Source organism: Schistocerca piceifrons, chromosome 5 (assembly GCF_021461385.2).
Source record: "Schistocerca piceifrons isolate TAMUIC-IGC-003096 chromosome 5, iqSchPice1.1, whole genome shotgun sequence".
NCBI classification, from domain to species: domain Eukaryota; kingdom Metazoa; phylum Arthropoda; class Insecta; order Orthoptera; family Acrididae; genus Schistocerca; species Schistocerca piceifrons.
Genome location: NC_060142.1, coordinates 670,844,581 through 670,863,810, shown reverse-complemented (window position 1 = coordinate 670,863,810; position 19,230 = coordinate 670,844,581). Strand labels below are relative to the sequence as shown.

The 19,230-nt window shown below is 43.9% G+C and overlaps 1 protein-coding gene across 1 annotated transcript in view; it reads right to left on the bottom strand.

The window, feature by feature from the left end:
• LOC124798255 (translocon-associated protein subunit beta) overlaps positions 1–10,676 on the bottom strand; it is a 28,119-nt gene extending 17,443 nt beyond the window's left edge. The window contains exon 1 of the mRNA XM_047261574.1: positions 10,356–10,676. Within this exon, the coding sequence (XP_047117530.1) occupies positions 10,356–10,490 (135 nt within the window). The 5' untranslated portion in view covers positions 10,491–10,676. The remainder of the gene's footprint in view (positions 1–10,355) is intronic.
• Between the last annotated feature and the right edge of the window lie 8,554 nt (positions 10,677–19,230).

The window sequence follows — 19,230 nt, the reverse complement described above, 5'->3', positions numbered from 1 at the left end:
CCCCAAAGCGGGTGGTGGGCATTGAAGTCCCCAACCAGCAAATAGGGGGCTGGAAGCTGACCAAGAAGATGAAGGAGATCAGCTTGTGCCATTGGTGTGGACGATGGAATGTATACAGTACAAAGAGAGAACGTGTATCCGGAAAGGGAAAGACGGACGGCGACAGCTTGGAAGGAAGTGTTTAAATGGATTGGGTGATAATGGAGAGTTTCATGGAGAAGAATCATGAGTCCTCCATGTGCTGGAGTGCCTTCAACAGAGGGGAGATCATATCGGACAGACTGAAAATGAGGGAGAACAAAGCAGTCATGAGGACGCAGCTTTGTTTCCTGAAGACAGAAGATGACCGGCGAGTAGGATCGTAAGAGGATTGACAATTCATCCTGATTGGCTCGAATACCGCGGATATTCCAGTGGATAATGGACATAGGGTGAACAGAAAATGGAAGAATGTGACCAAGGTCGCTGTCAACTCAACGACTGCTCAGAGCTTGCGACCGTCAGCATGGAATGGCATTCAGCCAAAGGCAGAAGATCCTGATCCATAGGTTGGTCAGGAGCAGCTCCTGCCACCAGCGATCGGCCGGTTGATCGGCCACCAGCAGTGCGCCTCGGCGACACAGAAGACAGCCGAGGGCGATTTCTGCCAGGTGGTGCTGTAGATGGGACACGCCTTGGCGGAGAAGGAGATGAACTGGGTTTCTTTGTAGCCTTCTTGGAAGTATGATGTTTAGATGAAGGAGGAACCGATGGTTGGGAAGTTGCGGTACGTAAAAACTCTTCACAAGTATGCTCTTTTTTCGAAGTCTTGGTGTCTGACTTTTGGGCTCGAGATTTAGCAGAACTCGACGAAGGGTGAGCCAGAGAGTGAGCAGGCGGAAGTGGTGAGGTTGAACGGGCGATCTTTGCGCTGGCCGATCTGACGACCGTGGCACTAAAGGTGAGGTCGCAAGTCTGCGTGGCCGCCTCCTTTGTTGGCCGAGGAGAAGCAAGGACAGTGCTGTATTTTCCTGTCTGAGGCACGGTGGACTGTCGACTGGCGAATAATTTTCGAGCAGCAAAGGTCGACACCTTTTCCTTCACTCTAATTTCCTGGATGAGCTTTTCGTCCTTAAAAACGAGGCAATCTCGAGAGGAAGCAGCGTGGTCACCCATACAGTTGATGCAGCGAGGGGATGGAGGTGGACAAGCACCCTCATGGGCATCCTTGCCACACGTAACACATTTGGCCAGATTGGAACAGGACTGGCTGGTGTGATTGAACCACTGACACCGATAGCAACGCGTAGGGTTTGGGACGTAAGGGCGAACGGAAATTATCTCATAGCCTGCTTTGCTTTTCGATGGGAGTTGAACTTTGTCAAATGTCAAGAAGACAGTGCGAGTTGGAATGATGTTCATGCCAACCCTTTTCATAACCCTATGAACAGCCGTTACGCCCTGGTCAGACAGGTAGTGCTGAATTTCTTCGTCAGACAATCCATCGAGGGAGCATGTATAAACGACTCCACGCGAGGAATTTAAAGTACTGTGCGGTTCCACCCGGACAGGGAAGGTGTGTAGTAGTGAGGTACGCAGCAATTTTTGTGCCTGGAGGGCACTGACTATTTCTAACAACAGGGTGCCATTCCGTAATCTGGAACAAGACTTTACAGGACCTGCAATTGCGTCGACACCTTTCTGAATAATGAATGGGTTGACCGTGGAGAAGTCGTGACCTTCGTCCGACCGAGAAACAACAAGGAACTGTGGCAACGCTGGAAGAACTGTCTGTGGCTGAGACTCAGTGAACTTACACTTGTGAGCAGACATAGTGGAAGGTGAGGAAACCATTGCGGAAGAATCCCCCATGATTACCGGCGTCTCCGATGGCACGCTCCTCCCTTGTGGGGGCCCTCTCTGAGGGCACTCCCGCCTTAGGTGATTGTTCACACCTCAGGTCACACCTCCCAACAAACGGACGGAGGGACCAATCGGCACTTTCGGAAGGTATCAGCTCGGGTAATCACCCCTCCCTGGGCCTGGCCGTTACCAGGGGGTACGTACATGTCCTACCTGTCTACCCGGGGCGGGGAATTACGCGTTACCCTGTCACCGGCTACGCATGGAAGTGCGTGGGTCGACCTTCAGACACGCACAGGGAGGAAAAAAGAGAAAGGGAAAGGAAAGAAGAGGGGTCTCAAATGCCACAGCGGAGAAAAGGGCAAAGAGAAGAGGGAAGGAAAAGAGAAGGACAGAGGAAGGACGAAGACATTCAAGTATAGAAAGCAAGGAATTTGTAACAGTTTCGAGCGTCCGTCTCCAGACGTAGGCACAAACCATACTCCCAGAGGGGGAGAAAGGGAAGGAAAGAGCCAGAGGTGAGGGGGGGGGGGGGGGGGGGGGGGGCGAAGATGGGGGACAGGGAAGGGTATGCAGCCCGGAAAGGAAGGAGGGCCACATTAGCTCGGGGTCCGGTGCTCGCTACGCACGTATCCACAAAAGAGTTGTGGACCCCCTGGGGGGGGTCCAAGAAATGCGCCCTCTGCCCAGATGCAGTTATATGTGGTAAGTAGAAAGTGCTTACCCGCAAGAGAAAGGTGCTGCAATATCTGAATGTGGATGGTGTCTGACCCTGGGGTGGAGGATCAAGATGAACTGAAAGCATTATCTAGCTCCCTCATAGTCAAGGCAGCATTGTAGCACTCAATTCTGAGAAGACAAAGGTGTTGCCTGTGCCTCCTCCACTCACTTCCGATGGAGGAAGGCAGGGTGATAGAGGAAAGAGCTCAAAACTTCTGCAAAATGGTGGCCCAAGATGTTGGAGCAACAATAAGAGTCCACAATAACATCGCCTGCAACTGTCAGGCAGGAAGTTGGGGAATGGAACTTGGTCCCAGAGAGCTGTTGGAGGTTGGCCTACATGACAGAGGAAGGGGTGGAACTGTCAAAAGAATGAGTGAATGAAATCCAGCTAGCTCTTCTGTTACACCGAAGAACGTGATGACATGCTGCACTCACTTGTTTATAATGAGTGCAGTTTGCCATCATAGGATGATGGTTAAAAATGTGGAAAGCACGTCTCCATGCACGAATTGTGTCACGGCTTGCCTCAGTCCACCTAGTAAAGAGGAAGTGCAAGGAATGGAACATTCTGCAGCAGTAAGGATAAAATTTGTGAGATACTCCACCTGGCCATCACAACTGGGGAAACCTTGTTCTTTGAAGGTTGCCAGGGTGGAGTAAAGCTGCCAGTCAGCCTTAGTAAGCTGCCATCTGGGCGAGCATGCGGATGGGGTGGGAGTCAGCAAATGGATAGCACAAGGGAAATGGTCACTTGAGTAGCTGTCAGAAAGAATGGATTACTTAATACTATGGGAAGCTGGGCAGTGCAAAAGGATAGGTCCAAATGGGAATAGGTGTGTGAGGAGTCAGAAAGGAAAGTGGGTGCTCCAGTGTTAAGGCAGAAGAGGTTAAGTTGGTTAAGGTCAGCCAAGAGGGCACCTCTCTGACAGGTCCTGGGAGAACTCCAAAGGGGATGATGCACATGAAAGTCACCGAGTAGCAAAAATGGGGGAGGTAGCTGCCCTCGTGACATCATATGACGGAGGGACACAAATGATACAGAGGGAAAAAGTCAGGTGGGGAAGAAAAAGGCAAACTGCAACAGCTTGAAGATGGGTAGTCATGGAGATTGGTTTACTATGAATCATTCCACAAGAGCAGCACGACACCCCCCATAAGATGGGATGCTGACCTCAGGGGGACAGTCAAAACGAATCGGTAAGTAATGTGAAAGCTCAACACAGTCTTGAGTGTGCAATTTTGTTTCCTGGAGGCAGAGTACAAGGGGATGCTGTGATGCTAAGAGCAGCCGTAAATCCTCTTTGTGGAACCAAAGGCCGCTAATGTTCCATTGGAGGACACTCGTGATGAAGAGATGGAGTGTCAACTCGGCAGCTGCCGAGTGACAGCCGGTGCAGAGTTGCTACTGCAGGGCACAGAAGCAGGAGGATCCTGCTCCATGGGGTCCACAGAAGCATCGACTTGCTTGTGCGGTCGGCCTGTGGAGTCCAACGCTGAAAAACAGTTGGTGGTGCGCATCGACGATACAGAGGCCGGCCGGGCTAAGGTACCACATGGCAACAATGTCTAAGAGGATCTTTGAGTTTCCGAAGGAGAAGATCATTTGCCCTTTATCGACTTCGTCGAGCCATTCCAGTTAGAGGAAGACTCGGTTGTTGTTTGGCTGGAGGGATGGAGGAAAACTACACGGGAGTATTCCTCCTGTCCTTTCCGACCTACCGGTTGTGTACTTTGTGGTTTCGCCCCTTGAGGCGAGAGTTTGATGCTTATTGCACAGCTGGGCAGGGGGATGGCAATGCTACCTTGACACTGGGCTATTTCACAACCTCACAGCGGAATTTGAGGTCGCATGTCTGCGTGGCCATGTCTTTCATGGAGCGAGGGGTAGCAAGAACAGAACTACCCAGTAACTTGCAAGCGACTGGGTAAGGCACTCTTTTCTTTATCTGGATCTCTTGGACATCCCGCTCATCAAGATACATGGAACAATCCTGAGAGGCGGTGGCATGGCCGCCATTGAAGCTGATACGGTGGGGAGGAGGAGGCTGACGTATCCCTACTACAAGTTACAGATTTGCCTGGGTGTCAACAAGATGTTCTAGTGTGGTTGAAACGAAGACATTGGTAGCAGCGCATCGGGTTCAGAATGTATGCCCGGACTGTGAATTTCTTAGCCTGCTTTGATCATGGACGGCAGTACCATCCTATCAAAGGTGAGCAGAAGAGTGTGGGTGGGAACTAAGGAGGAATCTACCTTTTTCATTACATGATGGGCCGCAATGACACCCTGATCAGAGAGGTAAGATTGGATTTCGGGCTTAGTTAGACCGTTGAGCAGCCTGGTGTAAATTACACCACGGAAAGAATTCAAAGTTCTATGGGTCTCGACACAAACAGGGTAGCCTTGGAGAAGCGAGGCAGCAAGCAGTTTTTCTACTTGAGAATCAGAAGTAGTCTCCAAAAGTAAAGTGCCATTCCATAAACGAGAGCAGGATTTCACAGGGCCAGCAATTGCAACAACACCTTTCTGAATAATAAATGGATTTACCGTGGCGAAGAACTGGCCGTCTTCAGTACACGAGACCACGAGGAACCATGGTGCAGTGGGAACTATCTTTGAATCATTAGCCTCTTTACGTTTACGTTTTGTAGACGTTAATTGTAAAGATGATTGACTCATTGCGAGGAAATCCCCATGATTGCCAGTGTCTCCGACAGCGTGCTCCTTCCCCAACTGGAGATACATGCAAACCCAACCCAGGAATGGGGATTACATGTAACCCAATCACCTGTCACGAGTCAGATGCGTGGGTTGGCCTTCAGGAGTGCACAGGGAGGAAGAAGAAAAAGAGGAACCTCAAACGACGATGCGAACAAGAGAAGAGAAACAAAGAAAGGAAAAGCGACACAAAAACAATGGTGAGACTGTTCTTAAGTCAGCAACAGACAATGCAGAACACCCCTAATAACACCCCAGACATGTTACCCAAGGAAGAGGAAAAGAATAACAAGAAGATAGACATGCAGCACGGAAGGGAAAAAATGCTGCAAAGGCTGGGGCCCCATGGTAGCCAAGCATGAACCCGCCAAAGAGTGGCGAGCCCCATGGGGGGTTTTAAACTGGAATCAAGGAGATCTTTATTTCGCTTTAAGTGATGTGCCGTTATTTCTGGATTTCCAGAACGCTTTTGACAGTGCTCCTCACAAGTGGCTTCTAATCAAATTGCATGCCAATGGATCATCATCTCAATTGTGAGACTGGATTTGTGATTCCCTATCAGAAAGGTCACAGTTTGCAGTAACTGGCAGAAAGTCGTCAAGTATAAGTTGTTTCCCAAGGAATGGTATAGGCCCTCTGCTGCTTCTAATCTATGTAAATTATTCAGGAAGCAGTTTGAGCAGCCCTCTTAGATTGTTTGCTGATGATGCTGTAATTTAGCATCTAGTACAGTCATCAGAAGGTCAAAACCAAGTGCAAAATGATTTGGACAAGATATCTTTATGGTGTGAAAAGTAAAAATTAACTCTAAAATAATAAAAATTGTTAAGTCATTCACATGAGTGTGAAATTAAATCTATTAAATTTTGGTTACATGATAAATCACACAAACCTACAGGCTGTCAATTCAACTAAATACCCAAGAATTAAAATTATGAACGAACTTTGAACAATTAGGAAGACTATCTTGTGGGGAAGATGAACCACAGACTGGGTTTTATTGGCAGAACACTTAGACGGTCACCGATGGATTTTGGGGAGGGGAGGAGTGGTAAACAGTGACGCTATTGGTGCCATGATTCAAAGTGGCATAAACTAAAGAGGAATAACACCAACAGCATAGCCCAGTCAATGGGAAAGGAAAACATGCAAACAGTCAGGCAGAAGGAACATCATGGCAGAGAAAAAACATGGAAAGGAGGGATACCCGCATCACAACACAATGGGAACGACACTAAGGGAAGAAGATGCAAGAAAAGGGGAAACAAAATGGTATAAGAGTCCAGACAAAACATACAGAAAAAGTAGGGGAAACCTGGCCAATGCGGAGGTAAGTATTGAGGTGCTGAAGCAATGGGTTGTGGATGGAATTGAGGCCAGGGGCTGAAATATGAGAAGAGGAAACGGCCAGAAGTAGTTTCCATTCAGTGAAAGGTTCACTGTAGGGGTCGACAGAAGCGTCCGATCCCACGGGTCGGCTTTGACCCGTGACGTAAGGGTGTTGTGTGTGACGTCATGACGGCGCGAAGTTTGGTTTGTGAGTGTGGCGTGTTTGTAGATGTCGTCGTGTTGTGGTTTGTTGTGCTCTCTGGTGGTATGTTCAGGGTTTTCGTTCGTGTGGTGTAATGGGCTCAGTTTGCTTTTGCTCATTATCCAGAATTGTTAGTGTCAGCTGTGTTTGTAGTGGAATTCGTTTCAGTGAGTTAACAATTTTGCGTGAAGGTTAATTTAGCGTTCGCTGTACGTCGTGTGGTAATTTTAGTAAAGTTAATGGGTTGTTTTTGTTCAGGAATGGATATGACGGATAAAATTAAGTGCGCAGGTCAAGGGAAGTGTTCGATCCCGATGTGTGGCTGTGTATCAGATGTTTTTGAGCTATATAGGCCAAGGGACCTGTTTGATCCTAATTTATGGGATCGGGAGCTGCTGTTGAGCTATATAGGTCAAGGTAAGTGTCCGATTCCAGATGATATTGTTTAGTGGTATTTGGGGAGTTTTGTGATGTCAGTTTTTTTCGTCTTTTGTGTGGTTTTGTATGGGGGTAGGCGTCTAAATTTGTTTATATGTTTGCCCCCACCCAAAATACCCCACTTCCCGCACTTGTCCCGTTAGTGTCATTACGCTTCTTGTGGAAAGTGTGTGCGTCTGTTTTTTGATGTATTTTTGTCCTCACAATGGGTACATAACGACTTCATATGCGCCATATTGGAATCGTGGTTTATGGTCGTTTCTGCCATATTTGTGACGTCATAGGTCAAAGCAGACGGGCGGGATCGGACACTTCCGTATTTCCCACTGTAGGATTCCATTTCACAATAGATAAAACGTAACTGGGAAGCCTCGCTCAGCTGTTTCCAGAGGAGGACAGTAGCCACATAGGAGGCTCATGCCAGCATTTATCAGTCGTGACTGTTATAGAAGAACAGAAATTAGTTTCAATGAGTTAAGAATTAAGTTTCCGTTGTGTTTACGTTATTGCGGTGTTGTCTGATGTTATTAGTTCGCTGTACGTCACACAGTAAGTCGTTTAATTCAATTTGTCATTTCTTTTGTTAGGTAAGTTTAATATAGTGCGTCTGTGGGGTGAAATGGGGGACAGGATATTGTCTGTGATTAAGTTTCTGCAACTTTTTGGGTTTGTGGCTGAGATAGTGAAATGCAGTGTACGCAAGCAGAATATGTGAGTTTTGTGTGTGTGGCTGACCTAGTGTGTAGCACCGGAACTTTTTTGTGGTAAGTAGCCATTTTTTTGGGTCTATTGTTCCCGTGTTATGATGTTCGGTGGGGTGTTGTTGGGTTGGTGTTATTTATTGCATGTGTTTGGTATCGTGAACTGCTGTTGACCTACATATGTCAAGGGAAGCGTCCGATTCAAATTTTTGTTGTTTTAGGTGTTGGTTTTGTGGTATCCATAGTTGTGGTGTAATTATAATTTTTGGAGTAGTTGATTTTTATTTTGTGGTATCGACAATTGCGGTTGAGCTATGTAGGTGAAGGGAAGTCATCAATTCCTGTCGATATTGTAAGTGTAGCAGAATTTTGTGGTGTTTTATGTAATGTTTCATGTGGTTTGGAATCATGGTGTGTGTGTACATGTTTATATTTAGTTTGTCCCCACCCAAAAACCCCCAATTTCCCGCACTAGTCCTGTTAGTTTGATTATATTTTTGGAGAGGGAGATGTGTTTGTTTTCTTGCTTATGTAATGACGTCATACGCGCCATATTGGAGACGTTGACAATGGTTGTTTCTGCCATATTGGTAATGTCTGTCTCAAACCAGACAGGTGGAATTGGACATTTCTGTAATCCGCACTTTGTCAATAATTTTCTCATCTTTTGCATTAATGTCAGGGACTGTCATTTGATAAACCTATGTAACTTCATTTAAGGGTATGACAAACCAATGTCTACTCTGAATTGTCAAAATTACCTGTAATACACCATTCATGTCCAAGTGTCTGTATGGGCATTTTTTGGAAGCAAATTAATGCAACAATTAAAAAAGGAGCTATCCATATGAAAGGACGGTTCTTGAAGATTTCAGTGACACACCAAAACCAACCACCAGAGTCTTCACACAGCTGAATGTAATCATCTGTTAAAGGAAAGTGTACATTCTAATAATGTAAAAGACGAATCTGGAATCTAACACATTCACCACTGAAATCTGAAGTACTATATGTTGCTGAATAACACCATACTACATTGTTAGACCTATGAGAGGTAGCTCTCATGATAAAACTCGTGTACACCCAAGCAATTATGTTGATATGCCATTTAGGCTGTTGTGATTTAACTTCCTATGGCATCTAAAGTCATTCCAATAAATGATGTGAGGCACTGTGATACAGACTGCTGATACGTGTTCAGCAATACATATAAAATTATAATACTACCAATGGTGAAACTTTAAAATGGAAAAGAATTAACTTTCCGACAAGCAGGAATTCTGGGATCATCATCTAAACTCCAACTCCACTTTTTCTCCTCATGGCATCCTAAAACCCGAAGTTCAATGCAGTAAGGTGGACGCAGTATTTATTGAGCAACAGACTGTTTTACTCAACAGCACACCAACATTAACAGAATACACAAATTTATGAGGTATCAAATGAAATTTGTGGCTAATAATTAGTTGGTATGGAGGAAGCAGCACATTATCTTTGAGATTACACAGATGTAGAACTAACTTCAGGTATGCCACAGAGAAATTTGTTGGGATATTTCCTGTTTATACTGTATAATAAACTTGGGATGTAACAATTTATTAGAAAATGAAATGATCATCACAGGGAGTGTAGACACACTAAATGAGAGCAGTTGTTTACCACTTAACCATCCCTAACATTAAAATAGTGTATTTCAAACAGTTTTCTGACATAGTGGCAGAGCTACAGTTATGGTGTCAGCCAAAATTAGGTCTTGAATAACAATACTTATGAGGTAAACATGACGCAATTACTTATGAATAAATAACCTTCGGCAACTGCTGCATAAGCTTCAAATCACAGCCTACAAAGTTTCACAGTAGTCATACATATGCCACAGTATCAGTTGTATGCCTCATTGATAGGAAACATTCTAAAAACTTCGATTCGCTTCTTTGACATCTCGCAGCAGGCAGTTTATTCGGTATGCTTGAATGTCAGTAATGAACACTGCATCACAGCCTTTCATATTCCACAGATTTTACGAAGTAGACTCTTCACGAAAGTGGACTGAGGAAAGGTGTATAACAAGAATGCTAAGCAAACAATTCTCTGTACTTATCATCAATGAGAGCTAAATTTCTTAGTATTATTTATGCTCAGTCAGCCTGCAATTACGATAGTACTTTTTAAAACACTGGCCAATTTCTCAGGTTATAAATACTATTATAGCCAGTACAGTATGTCAGAGGATAAGAATTACTGTCTCCTCTCAACGAAGGGTGATGCTAATACGAAAAATTTAGTTCGCAATTTTACACAGACTTTACTATGCAACACGAAACAAATCCATATCAGGTTTCACAGACACCTTTAGCGATGTGAGTAGACGTGGAGCAATACAGTTTCGCAATATAATTACCTTCACTACGATATCCATGTCTTCTACCAAATACTTATTAAGAATCTGTTTCGATATGAGTAATCGTGCTCCCGTTTCTTCCTCATCATTGCAGACAACTGCTGTTAAAATCGATAATAATATTACAAATCTCATTTTAAAGTCAACTGTGATCTAAGGTCTCAATCAAATGCAACTATTCTTCTTGTCTCCAGCTCACAACGCAAATTGCACTCGCACAAACTACACCCATACACACACCATCAACAGTTACATGCAGCCTACTACCATTCACATCTGTTGACCACGCTTTCAGTTCATTGGCCACGTGTGATGACGTCTACGAAAGTACTTACGTGGTCGCAGCCGACTTTACTCCACTGCGACTTGGTGCTTGCATACTTTGGTGTCGTAGTAAACTCTGCTTTCACAAAAATATAACAACTTTTTCTTTTAACATTGAAAACGTAATCCAGCTCATTGCAAATTTTATAGTGGCATAGTTTTGTGGCTAGAATTAAAAATTGTCGGAAAAAGTGTAGAATTTGTGATAGAAGATCAATGTCTCATTTGTAGTGTTTACATGTAAAGGGCTGTGCTATAGCCCAGTTAAATACGGCTCCTGGAAAACAGCTGTTACAGTTTCTGATTCTGTCAGCACAATCGCTATTTCTCTTGAGTTACACGAGGTGGAAACAGCTTCGGCCTAATATTTCTCTTTATCCTTCACCGTTCAAAAATTCGCTCTGTCCATACTAGCTGAATATTCTTAAAAACAAAACAAACCTGATACCCCAAGCATATTTTAAAACCGTTTGCGTTTACATGGGAGAGAAAATCGATGGCGGAATTGGAAAACCGGCAACCAGAAGCGGATTTCCAGAACCAATTTTCAAGTGTTTACATCACTACGTTTACATGCGACATATCTTCCGAAAGACGAAAACCGATACTAGAAGATATCAGATAGATTATATAATGGTAAGATAGAGATTTAGGAACCAGGTTTGAAATTGTAAGACATTTCCAGGGGCAGATGTGGACTCTGACCACAATCTATTGGTTATGACCTGTAGATTAAAATTGAAGAAACTGCTCTGAGGGATGAAGTAGTGAAGGCAGCAGAGGATCAAGTAGGTAAAAAGACGAGGGCTAGAAGAAATCCTTAGGTAACAGAAGAAATATTGAATTTAATTGATGAAAGGAGAAAATATAAAAATGCAGTAAATGAAGCAGGCAAAAAGGAACACAAACATGTCAAAAATGAGATCGACAGGAAGTGCAAAATGGCTAAGCAGGGATGGCTAGAGGACAAATGTAAGGATGTAGAGGCTTATCTCACTAGGGGTAAGATAGATACTGCCTACAGGAAAATTAAAGAGACCTTTGGAGGTAAGAGAACAACAACAAACCGATTTAGACTGTTGTATGAACATCAAGAGCTCAGATGGAAACCCAGTTCTAAGCAAAGAAGGGTAAGCAGAAAGGTGGAAGGAGTATATAGAGGGTCTATACAAGGGCGATGTACTTGAGGACAATATTATGGAAATGGGAGAGGATGTAGATGAAGACGAAATGGGAGATACGATACTGCGTGAAGAGTTTGACAGAGCACTGAAAGACCTGAGTCGAAACAAGGCCCCCGGAGTAACAGCGTGACACTGCAGAAACATGTCTCACAGGTGCGGACTGAGTACAGATTACCAGGAGACGACTGCCACTAAAGGAGTCAGCCACAGCGAGCGCAGACGGAATAGGGAACCCCTGGAGCTGTGCAGCAGTGCATCTCGCAGGCTTGGACTGAATATGGGACACCAAGACATAGATACTGCCGCAAGACACAACTATAAGGGGCATGGACAGCATAGAGAATGCCTATAGTGGTGCGAGACTGCAAAGAACTTACCTTACGGGTGCGGACTGAATACAGAATACCATGATGTGGCCACCGCCATGGGAGATTCTACAACAGGTGCAGATGGAATGAGGAACTCCTGCAGTAGCATGGAAGCATGCCTCGCGAGTGTGAACTGAAGAGCAAACACCAATCTGGAGTGGACAGCAGATGGAACTCTAGCCACTGCCCAGACATATAGGACCCAGTCAGTCATGCAGCCATTCTCAGAGAACACCGTATGAAGACGTCAAGTTACGGCATCGAATATTCTGGAAAGACATGGCCCACTGACAGAACAATTTATCTCAACGAGATGACATAGTTATAACTGCTTACCTGGCTGTGTCTTACAAAATCTAATTTTTCTGCTTATCCCCAAAAGAGTGGAAAAATTGTACATTTTGCTTAGAACTCTGGGCTTAAGTCACTACCATGCTTAGTGGACGAAAGACATTCTTAACACATTCTGAAAGGATCCACTTCGAGTGTTTATACATATTTTCACAAACATTATTTCAGCCCAAATACCAGCTATTACAGGAGGTTTTGCATGGCACCAACGGAGTAACTTACCAGACATTCAGCGAAAGCAGTCATATCCCACCACTTAAAAAAGCAAAGCCTAACAGCATGTTCGTATTTGACGACGGAAATACACTCCTGGAAATTGAAATAAGAACACCGTGAATTCATTGTCCCAGGAAGGGGAAACTTTATTGACACATTCCTGGGGTCAGATACATCACATGATCACACTGACAGAACCACAGGCACATAGACACAGGCAACAGAGCATGCATTATGTCGGCACTAGTACAGTGTATATCCACCTTTCGCAGCAATGCAGGCTGCTATTCTCCCATGGAGACGATCGTAGAGATGCTGGATGTAGTCCTGTGGAACGGCTTGCCATGCCATTTCCACCTGGCGCTTCAGTTGGACCAGCGATCGTGCTGGACGTGCAGACCACGTGAGACGACGCTTCATCCAGTCCCAAACATGCTCAATGGGGGACAGATCCGGAGATCTTGCTGGCCAGGGTAGTTGACTTACACCTTCTAGAGCACGTTGGGTGGCACGGGATACATGCGGACGTGCATTGTCCTGTTGGAACAGCAAGTTCCCTTGCCAGTCTAGGAATGGTAGAACGATGGGTTCGATGACGGTTTGGATGTACCGTGCACTATTCAGTGTCCCCTCGACGATCACCAGTGGTGTACGGCCAGTGTAGGAGATTGCTCCCCACACCATGATGCCGGGTGTTGGCCCTGTTTGCCTCGGTCGTATGCAGTCCTGATTGTGGCGCTCACCTGCACGGCGCCAAACACGCATACGACCATCATTGGCACCAAGGCAGAAGCGACTCTCATCGCTGAAGACGACACGTCTCCATTCGTCCCTCCATTCACGCCTGTCGCGACACCACTGGAGGCGGGCTGCACGATGTTGGGGCGTGAGCGGAAGACGGCCTAACGGTGTGTGGGACCGTAGCCCAGCTTCATGGAGACGGTTGCGAATGGTCCTCGCCGATACCCCAGGAGCAACAGTGTCCCTAATTTGCTGGGAAGTGGCGGTGCGGTCCCCTACGGCACTGCGTAGGATCCTACGGTCTTGGCGTGCATCTGTGCGTCGCTGCGGTCCGGTCCCAGGTCGACGGGCACGTGCACCTTCCGCCGACCACTGGCGACAACATCGATGTACTGTGGAGACCTCACGCCCCACGTGTTGAGCAATTCGGCGGTACGTCCACCCGGCCTCCCGCATGCCCACTATACGCCCTCGCTCAAAGTCCGTCAACTGCACATACGGTTCACGTCCACACTGTCGCGGCATGCTACCAGTGTTAAAGACTGCGATGGAGGTCCGTATGCCACGGCAAACTGGCTGACACTGACGGCGGCGGTGCACAAATGCTGCGCAGCTAGCGCCATTCGACGGCCAACACCGCGGTTTCCGGTGTGTCCGCTGTGCCGTGCATGTGATCATTGCTTGTACAGCCCTCTCGCAGTGTCCGGAGCAAGTATGGTGGGTCTGACACACCGGTGTCAATGTGTTCTTTTTTCCATTTCCAGGAGTGTATTTTGCTTTTTTCCACCGTATGATGACTGATGTTTATTATTTGAGCCTAACATATTTCAGGATACCAAAGCAGTAGATACTAGATAATGTGAACTTTATTACCACTTCCAAGTATCACAATATGAATTTAAAACATATTTACCAATCACATGTAGGAACTAACATGACATTCAATGAATTTATTGATGTATGTGGTGATCGCTGGAATCACTTGCTGTATGGATTTCTGGTTATTGATAAAGTGAGGAAATGGAATGACAGTCAGTATAGACGAAACCTTCAGCAGTTGCTGCTTAAAAGATAATATACCAGTATATACCTGTGTTATAATGTTTTAGCTTACTTATTAATTAGTACGCATGTCATGCAGTCATTCTGAGAAAGTGAAGCACAGGCCAAACATATGTTTATTAGTCGATATAAAAAATTGAAGTAATAAATACAGGTTTTAAAAGATTTACTACAGAGATTGAAAATATCAACGAGAGTCTTAAATTTCATGCTTCAGAACCCCAGATCTTGGGAGATGCTATGTAAGTGGTAACTGTGACCTGCCATGAAACTGGAAAAACACTAGAGAATACACAAAAAACCTTCTCATGTAAATATCGCAGAAAGAAAAGCTCAGGGAGAAGCCAATGAAAACTTTCTGAGGTGAGTTAATGAAATAAAAGCAAAGAGTGATGAGATTCAAAGAGAAAACGTACGAAGAGACGACTCTGTATAAGACTATAGAAAATGTGTGCTATCTCCAAATTGGTTTTGCATGCAGCAACACGCAACCAAACGCAAATTCATATAGAAATGTAACACTATTCATCAGAAATTACCACTGCTAAAGTCAGGGCAGCTGGAGTGAGAACAGTCTCTCAGAAAGGTTTTAAGCCACAACAGAAAGTATTACACAGCTCTCATACATGGCGAATGCCTGCAGAAGAAGAGGAGCGACAGTAGAAGGAGAAGGATAAACTGTTACCAAGTTCGTTAACCATCACAGTGTTAGTGAAATAGATGCAACCTATGGGGTCAGCTGGGATCAACCTATTCTTTCTCCTAGTGAAGTTGTGCCACAAATTCCTCTTTTCCCCAATTCCATTCATCAGCTCTTCATTAGCTATGTGATCTACCTATTTAATCTTCAACATTCTTTTGTAGCACTACATTTCGAAAGCTTCTACTCTCTTCTAGTCTAAACTATTTATCGTCCATGTTCCACTTATGTACATGGCTACACTCCATACAAAAACTTTCAGAAAGTATTTCCTGAGACTTAAATCTATACTCGATATTAACAATTTTCTTCTTCACAAACACTTTTCTTGCCATTGCCAGTCTACCTCGACCATCATCAGTTATTTTGCTCCCCAAATAGAAAAGCTCATCTACTACTTTAAGTGTCTCATTTCCTAATCTAATTCCCTCAGCGTCACCTGCCTTAATTAAACTGCATTCCATTATCCTCGTTTTGCTTTTATTGATGTTCATCTTATATCCTCCTTTCAAGACGCTGTCTATTCTGTTCGACTGCTTTTCCAGGTCCTTTGCTGTCTCTGACAGAATTGGAATGTCATCAGCAAACCTCAAAGTTTTTATTTCTTCACTATAGATTTTAATTCTTATTCAAAATTTTTCCTTTTGTTTCCTTTACTGCTTGCTCAATATACAGATTGAATAACATCGGGGATCGGCTACAGCCCTGTCACACCTCCTTTCCAACAAGTGCTCTCCTTTCGTGTCCTTGGCTCTTATAACTGCAACTGCCCATATGGACGGATAAAACACAAAAAGATTAGGTAATATATTAATATTCTTAGATCTTCATTAGCTGGTGCATGTAGCACAGTCAAAGGCACTGACATTCAGCATAAAAAATCGTACAATTTATCACTGTGTAACGAGAATTATACGTATAAAAATTTTTTTTTATGAATTTAGATAAATTAATAATAGCAATGTGTTGAGTTTCTTTTTCGATTCTTTTCGTGTCATGTTAAAGAAACTGTGAGTAACTTTTGAAACGAATATTATTTATGTTAGATTTCAAATAATGTGGTAATCAAAGGAAAGTATATTTAATGTTAAAACTATTGTAAGATGTGAAAATTGTAATTTATACACTTGGTCCATACGTAGGTAATGCATTAGGATATGTGTAGTAGAAAGCCTGTGGTGAATACCCTACCTGTAGGGGAGCGGGAAAAGGTGGAGGCAGGCGAGGCGGGAAAACGCACACTGGCGCGGTTCGACACAACGGGCACAGTAACACAGTCGGAGGCGAGCAACAGTCGGAAGTACACGTACTGTACCGAGGAGGCTACCCAGGAAAAGTGGATTCCATTGAGCCTCGGATGGACCGATTCCGACGACTACTTGGCATGGCTATATTCTGAGTCACAAAATTGGAAAAATTACGACGCTAAGAAGATGGAAAGTGCCGATGTTGTGTGAGCCTTAGCCGTGCTTGTATGTGTGCTGTGCTGCCCGCTATCTCGCTGCCCGCCATCCGCCGCACCGACTTGCACAGGTCAAACATTTATTTCATCTTTAGAAGTGTATCTGTGTGGACCAGTGTCGAAACTGTTTCTAATGGTTCAATAATAATGTGACTTTTACCAAAATTGCTTTAGCCATGACTTATCCTGATCACTGACCTAGACAGGATCCTTACCTCGTATTGTGCAATCCGAGTATCCTAAACAGAAAGTTTAATGTTTGTGTCGATGAAAATTATCAGCAGAGTAATCTATGCCATAAAGGAATCTATAGTTCTGTGTGTTGTTGCAAATATTGGTAAAGACCAAAAGAGTTTTTTTTTTTTGAATTGAGTTAGCGATGTTATTTAATTAATTTGAGACAGAAATAATGACAGTTAAATTATTCAGAAGTAAGACAAAAGAGTAGTTATCCAGAGATTGATAAAATTTGTGTGTTAATTTGCCTTCAGTACTTAACAGTTTCAGTATAACCACTATAACAGTTTCAGGCCCCCCCCCTCTTTCTCTTATCCATCCGTTCAAACCTTGATGTGTACTGCTCAGATTTGACCAGTAAAGCTAAATTCTATATTATACCTAAGTGTATTAGTGTTTTTTTCATCTTTAATAGTAACATTGTATATGTGCTTTCAAAATTGCTAATTATAGGGTAATCTTTGCCCGATGTCAGTCTGCTCAACATACAAAAATGTAGTTAGTAGTAATCATTACTGTGTGGTGTTGTGTAAATGTAGTTCGTCCAAATTAGTACAAAAAAGAGCAAACTTTAGTTCAGTGGATTTTTCGGATTCCAAACTTTGCCATATACCGTATCGTTACTACGTGTTACTATGCTTGTACATGCACCCACTTGTACAAGGAAAAAACTCACTAATTGCCTAAGTAGGCTGGCGACCGAATTGTTAGTTATAGGTAGCATCTACTGTGTGTACTTCTTGTCCATGCGAAAGAATAATTATACTATACATTTGCTTGATGCGTCACTGTAGTTATTGACTGAAGATAAGTCCGATTTTGCTTCTATTAGGTACACGCGGTCAACTAATGTAATAGAAATCCTTGTTTATAAGGTGAAGCCCGTGAACTTATTACAGTACAGGCTTTGTAGAGCTAACCTACGTCCGAGAAGGGCGGTAGTGTTACAAGTGGCTTCCCGGTGACAGGACATCCAGCTGTTGTCGGTTACAAATTAATATAAAGATTGAACAGTGGATGTTCAGTGGCACGAATTGCAATAAGAGTCAGTAAAATAAACTGCAGTGGGAGTCAAGTATAATAGTGTGGTGTAGTTGGCATTTAGTATGGACAGAAACGTAGACGGGGTAGGTGCGCCAAGCGAAATGGAGAATGCGGCTGGCAGTAGCCGGAGTTTACGCGGCCAGATAACAGATGGCGTTAGCGAAAGACAGTTGGCGTACATACAATACCACGAACATGTCAATGAACAGATTGAAAGGTTGAGATCGCCTCCGACACAGCAAGGGACAAAACCGGAAGTAGAGGGTGACTTTGTAGATGATAGTGGGTATGTGAATGAATCCACTGACATGTTTGAGTCTCCACAGATAAAGAAAGAACCGAAAGAAACTTTTGAAGTAGGATCGGAAGACACCGATTCCGTAGAACAAAACAGCGTGAAAATTTTAAGCATAAACGATTTATTTGAACAATTAACCAAACAAATTTCAGGACAGAGTGAGCAGATCAAAACACAGAATGAGCAGCTTAAAACACATGTTGATCAGCAGCTCAAAACACAGGGACACCAGCTCAAAACACACGTTAACGAGCAACTCAAAACACAGGTGGATCAAATTAAAGCACAGGTGGAAGGACAGGGAATTAAAATTAGTAAACAGATAGAACAGGTAGAACAAAAAGTGGGTAATTTAAGTTCTGTGGTAAATACTCTGAAATTTGAAATTGATACCATTAACAAAAATATGGATACTATGCAGGAGGAAATTGGAAACATTAATAGTAGATTTGATGTTGAAATTCTCAACATCCAAGAGAAAGTAGAACCTCTGGTTGAAACTAAGGTAGACGAAAAAGTTTTCGGTCTTAAAACTGAGGTCGAAAACGAATGTCAACACGGGATATCGCAATTGAAAAAGGTAGTTTCGGACACTGAAAGTGATTTAAGTAAAAAAGTAACCGGATGTATTCACAATTGTGAACAAAATACTACGAAAATTCAGGGCAAAATTTTCGATCTGGAGAGCAAAATTAAAGATAGGCCTGGTGTTGTCTGTAATGGCACACCAATTACGAAGCTGTTAGAAGGCGAGGAACGCTTCGATCCGGCCAAGAAACATAACGGGTGGCATCCGTTAGATTTTATCAAAAATTGCGAGAGAGTATTTCCTGAGCACTTGTCTGATCAGGAAAAGATAAACGTAGTAATTAGCGCCTTAGCAGGTGA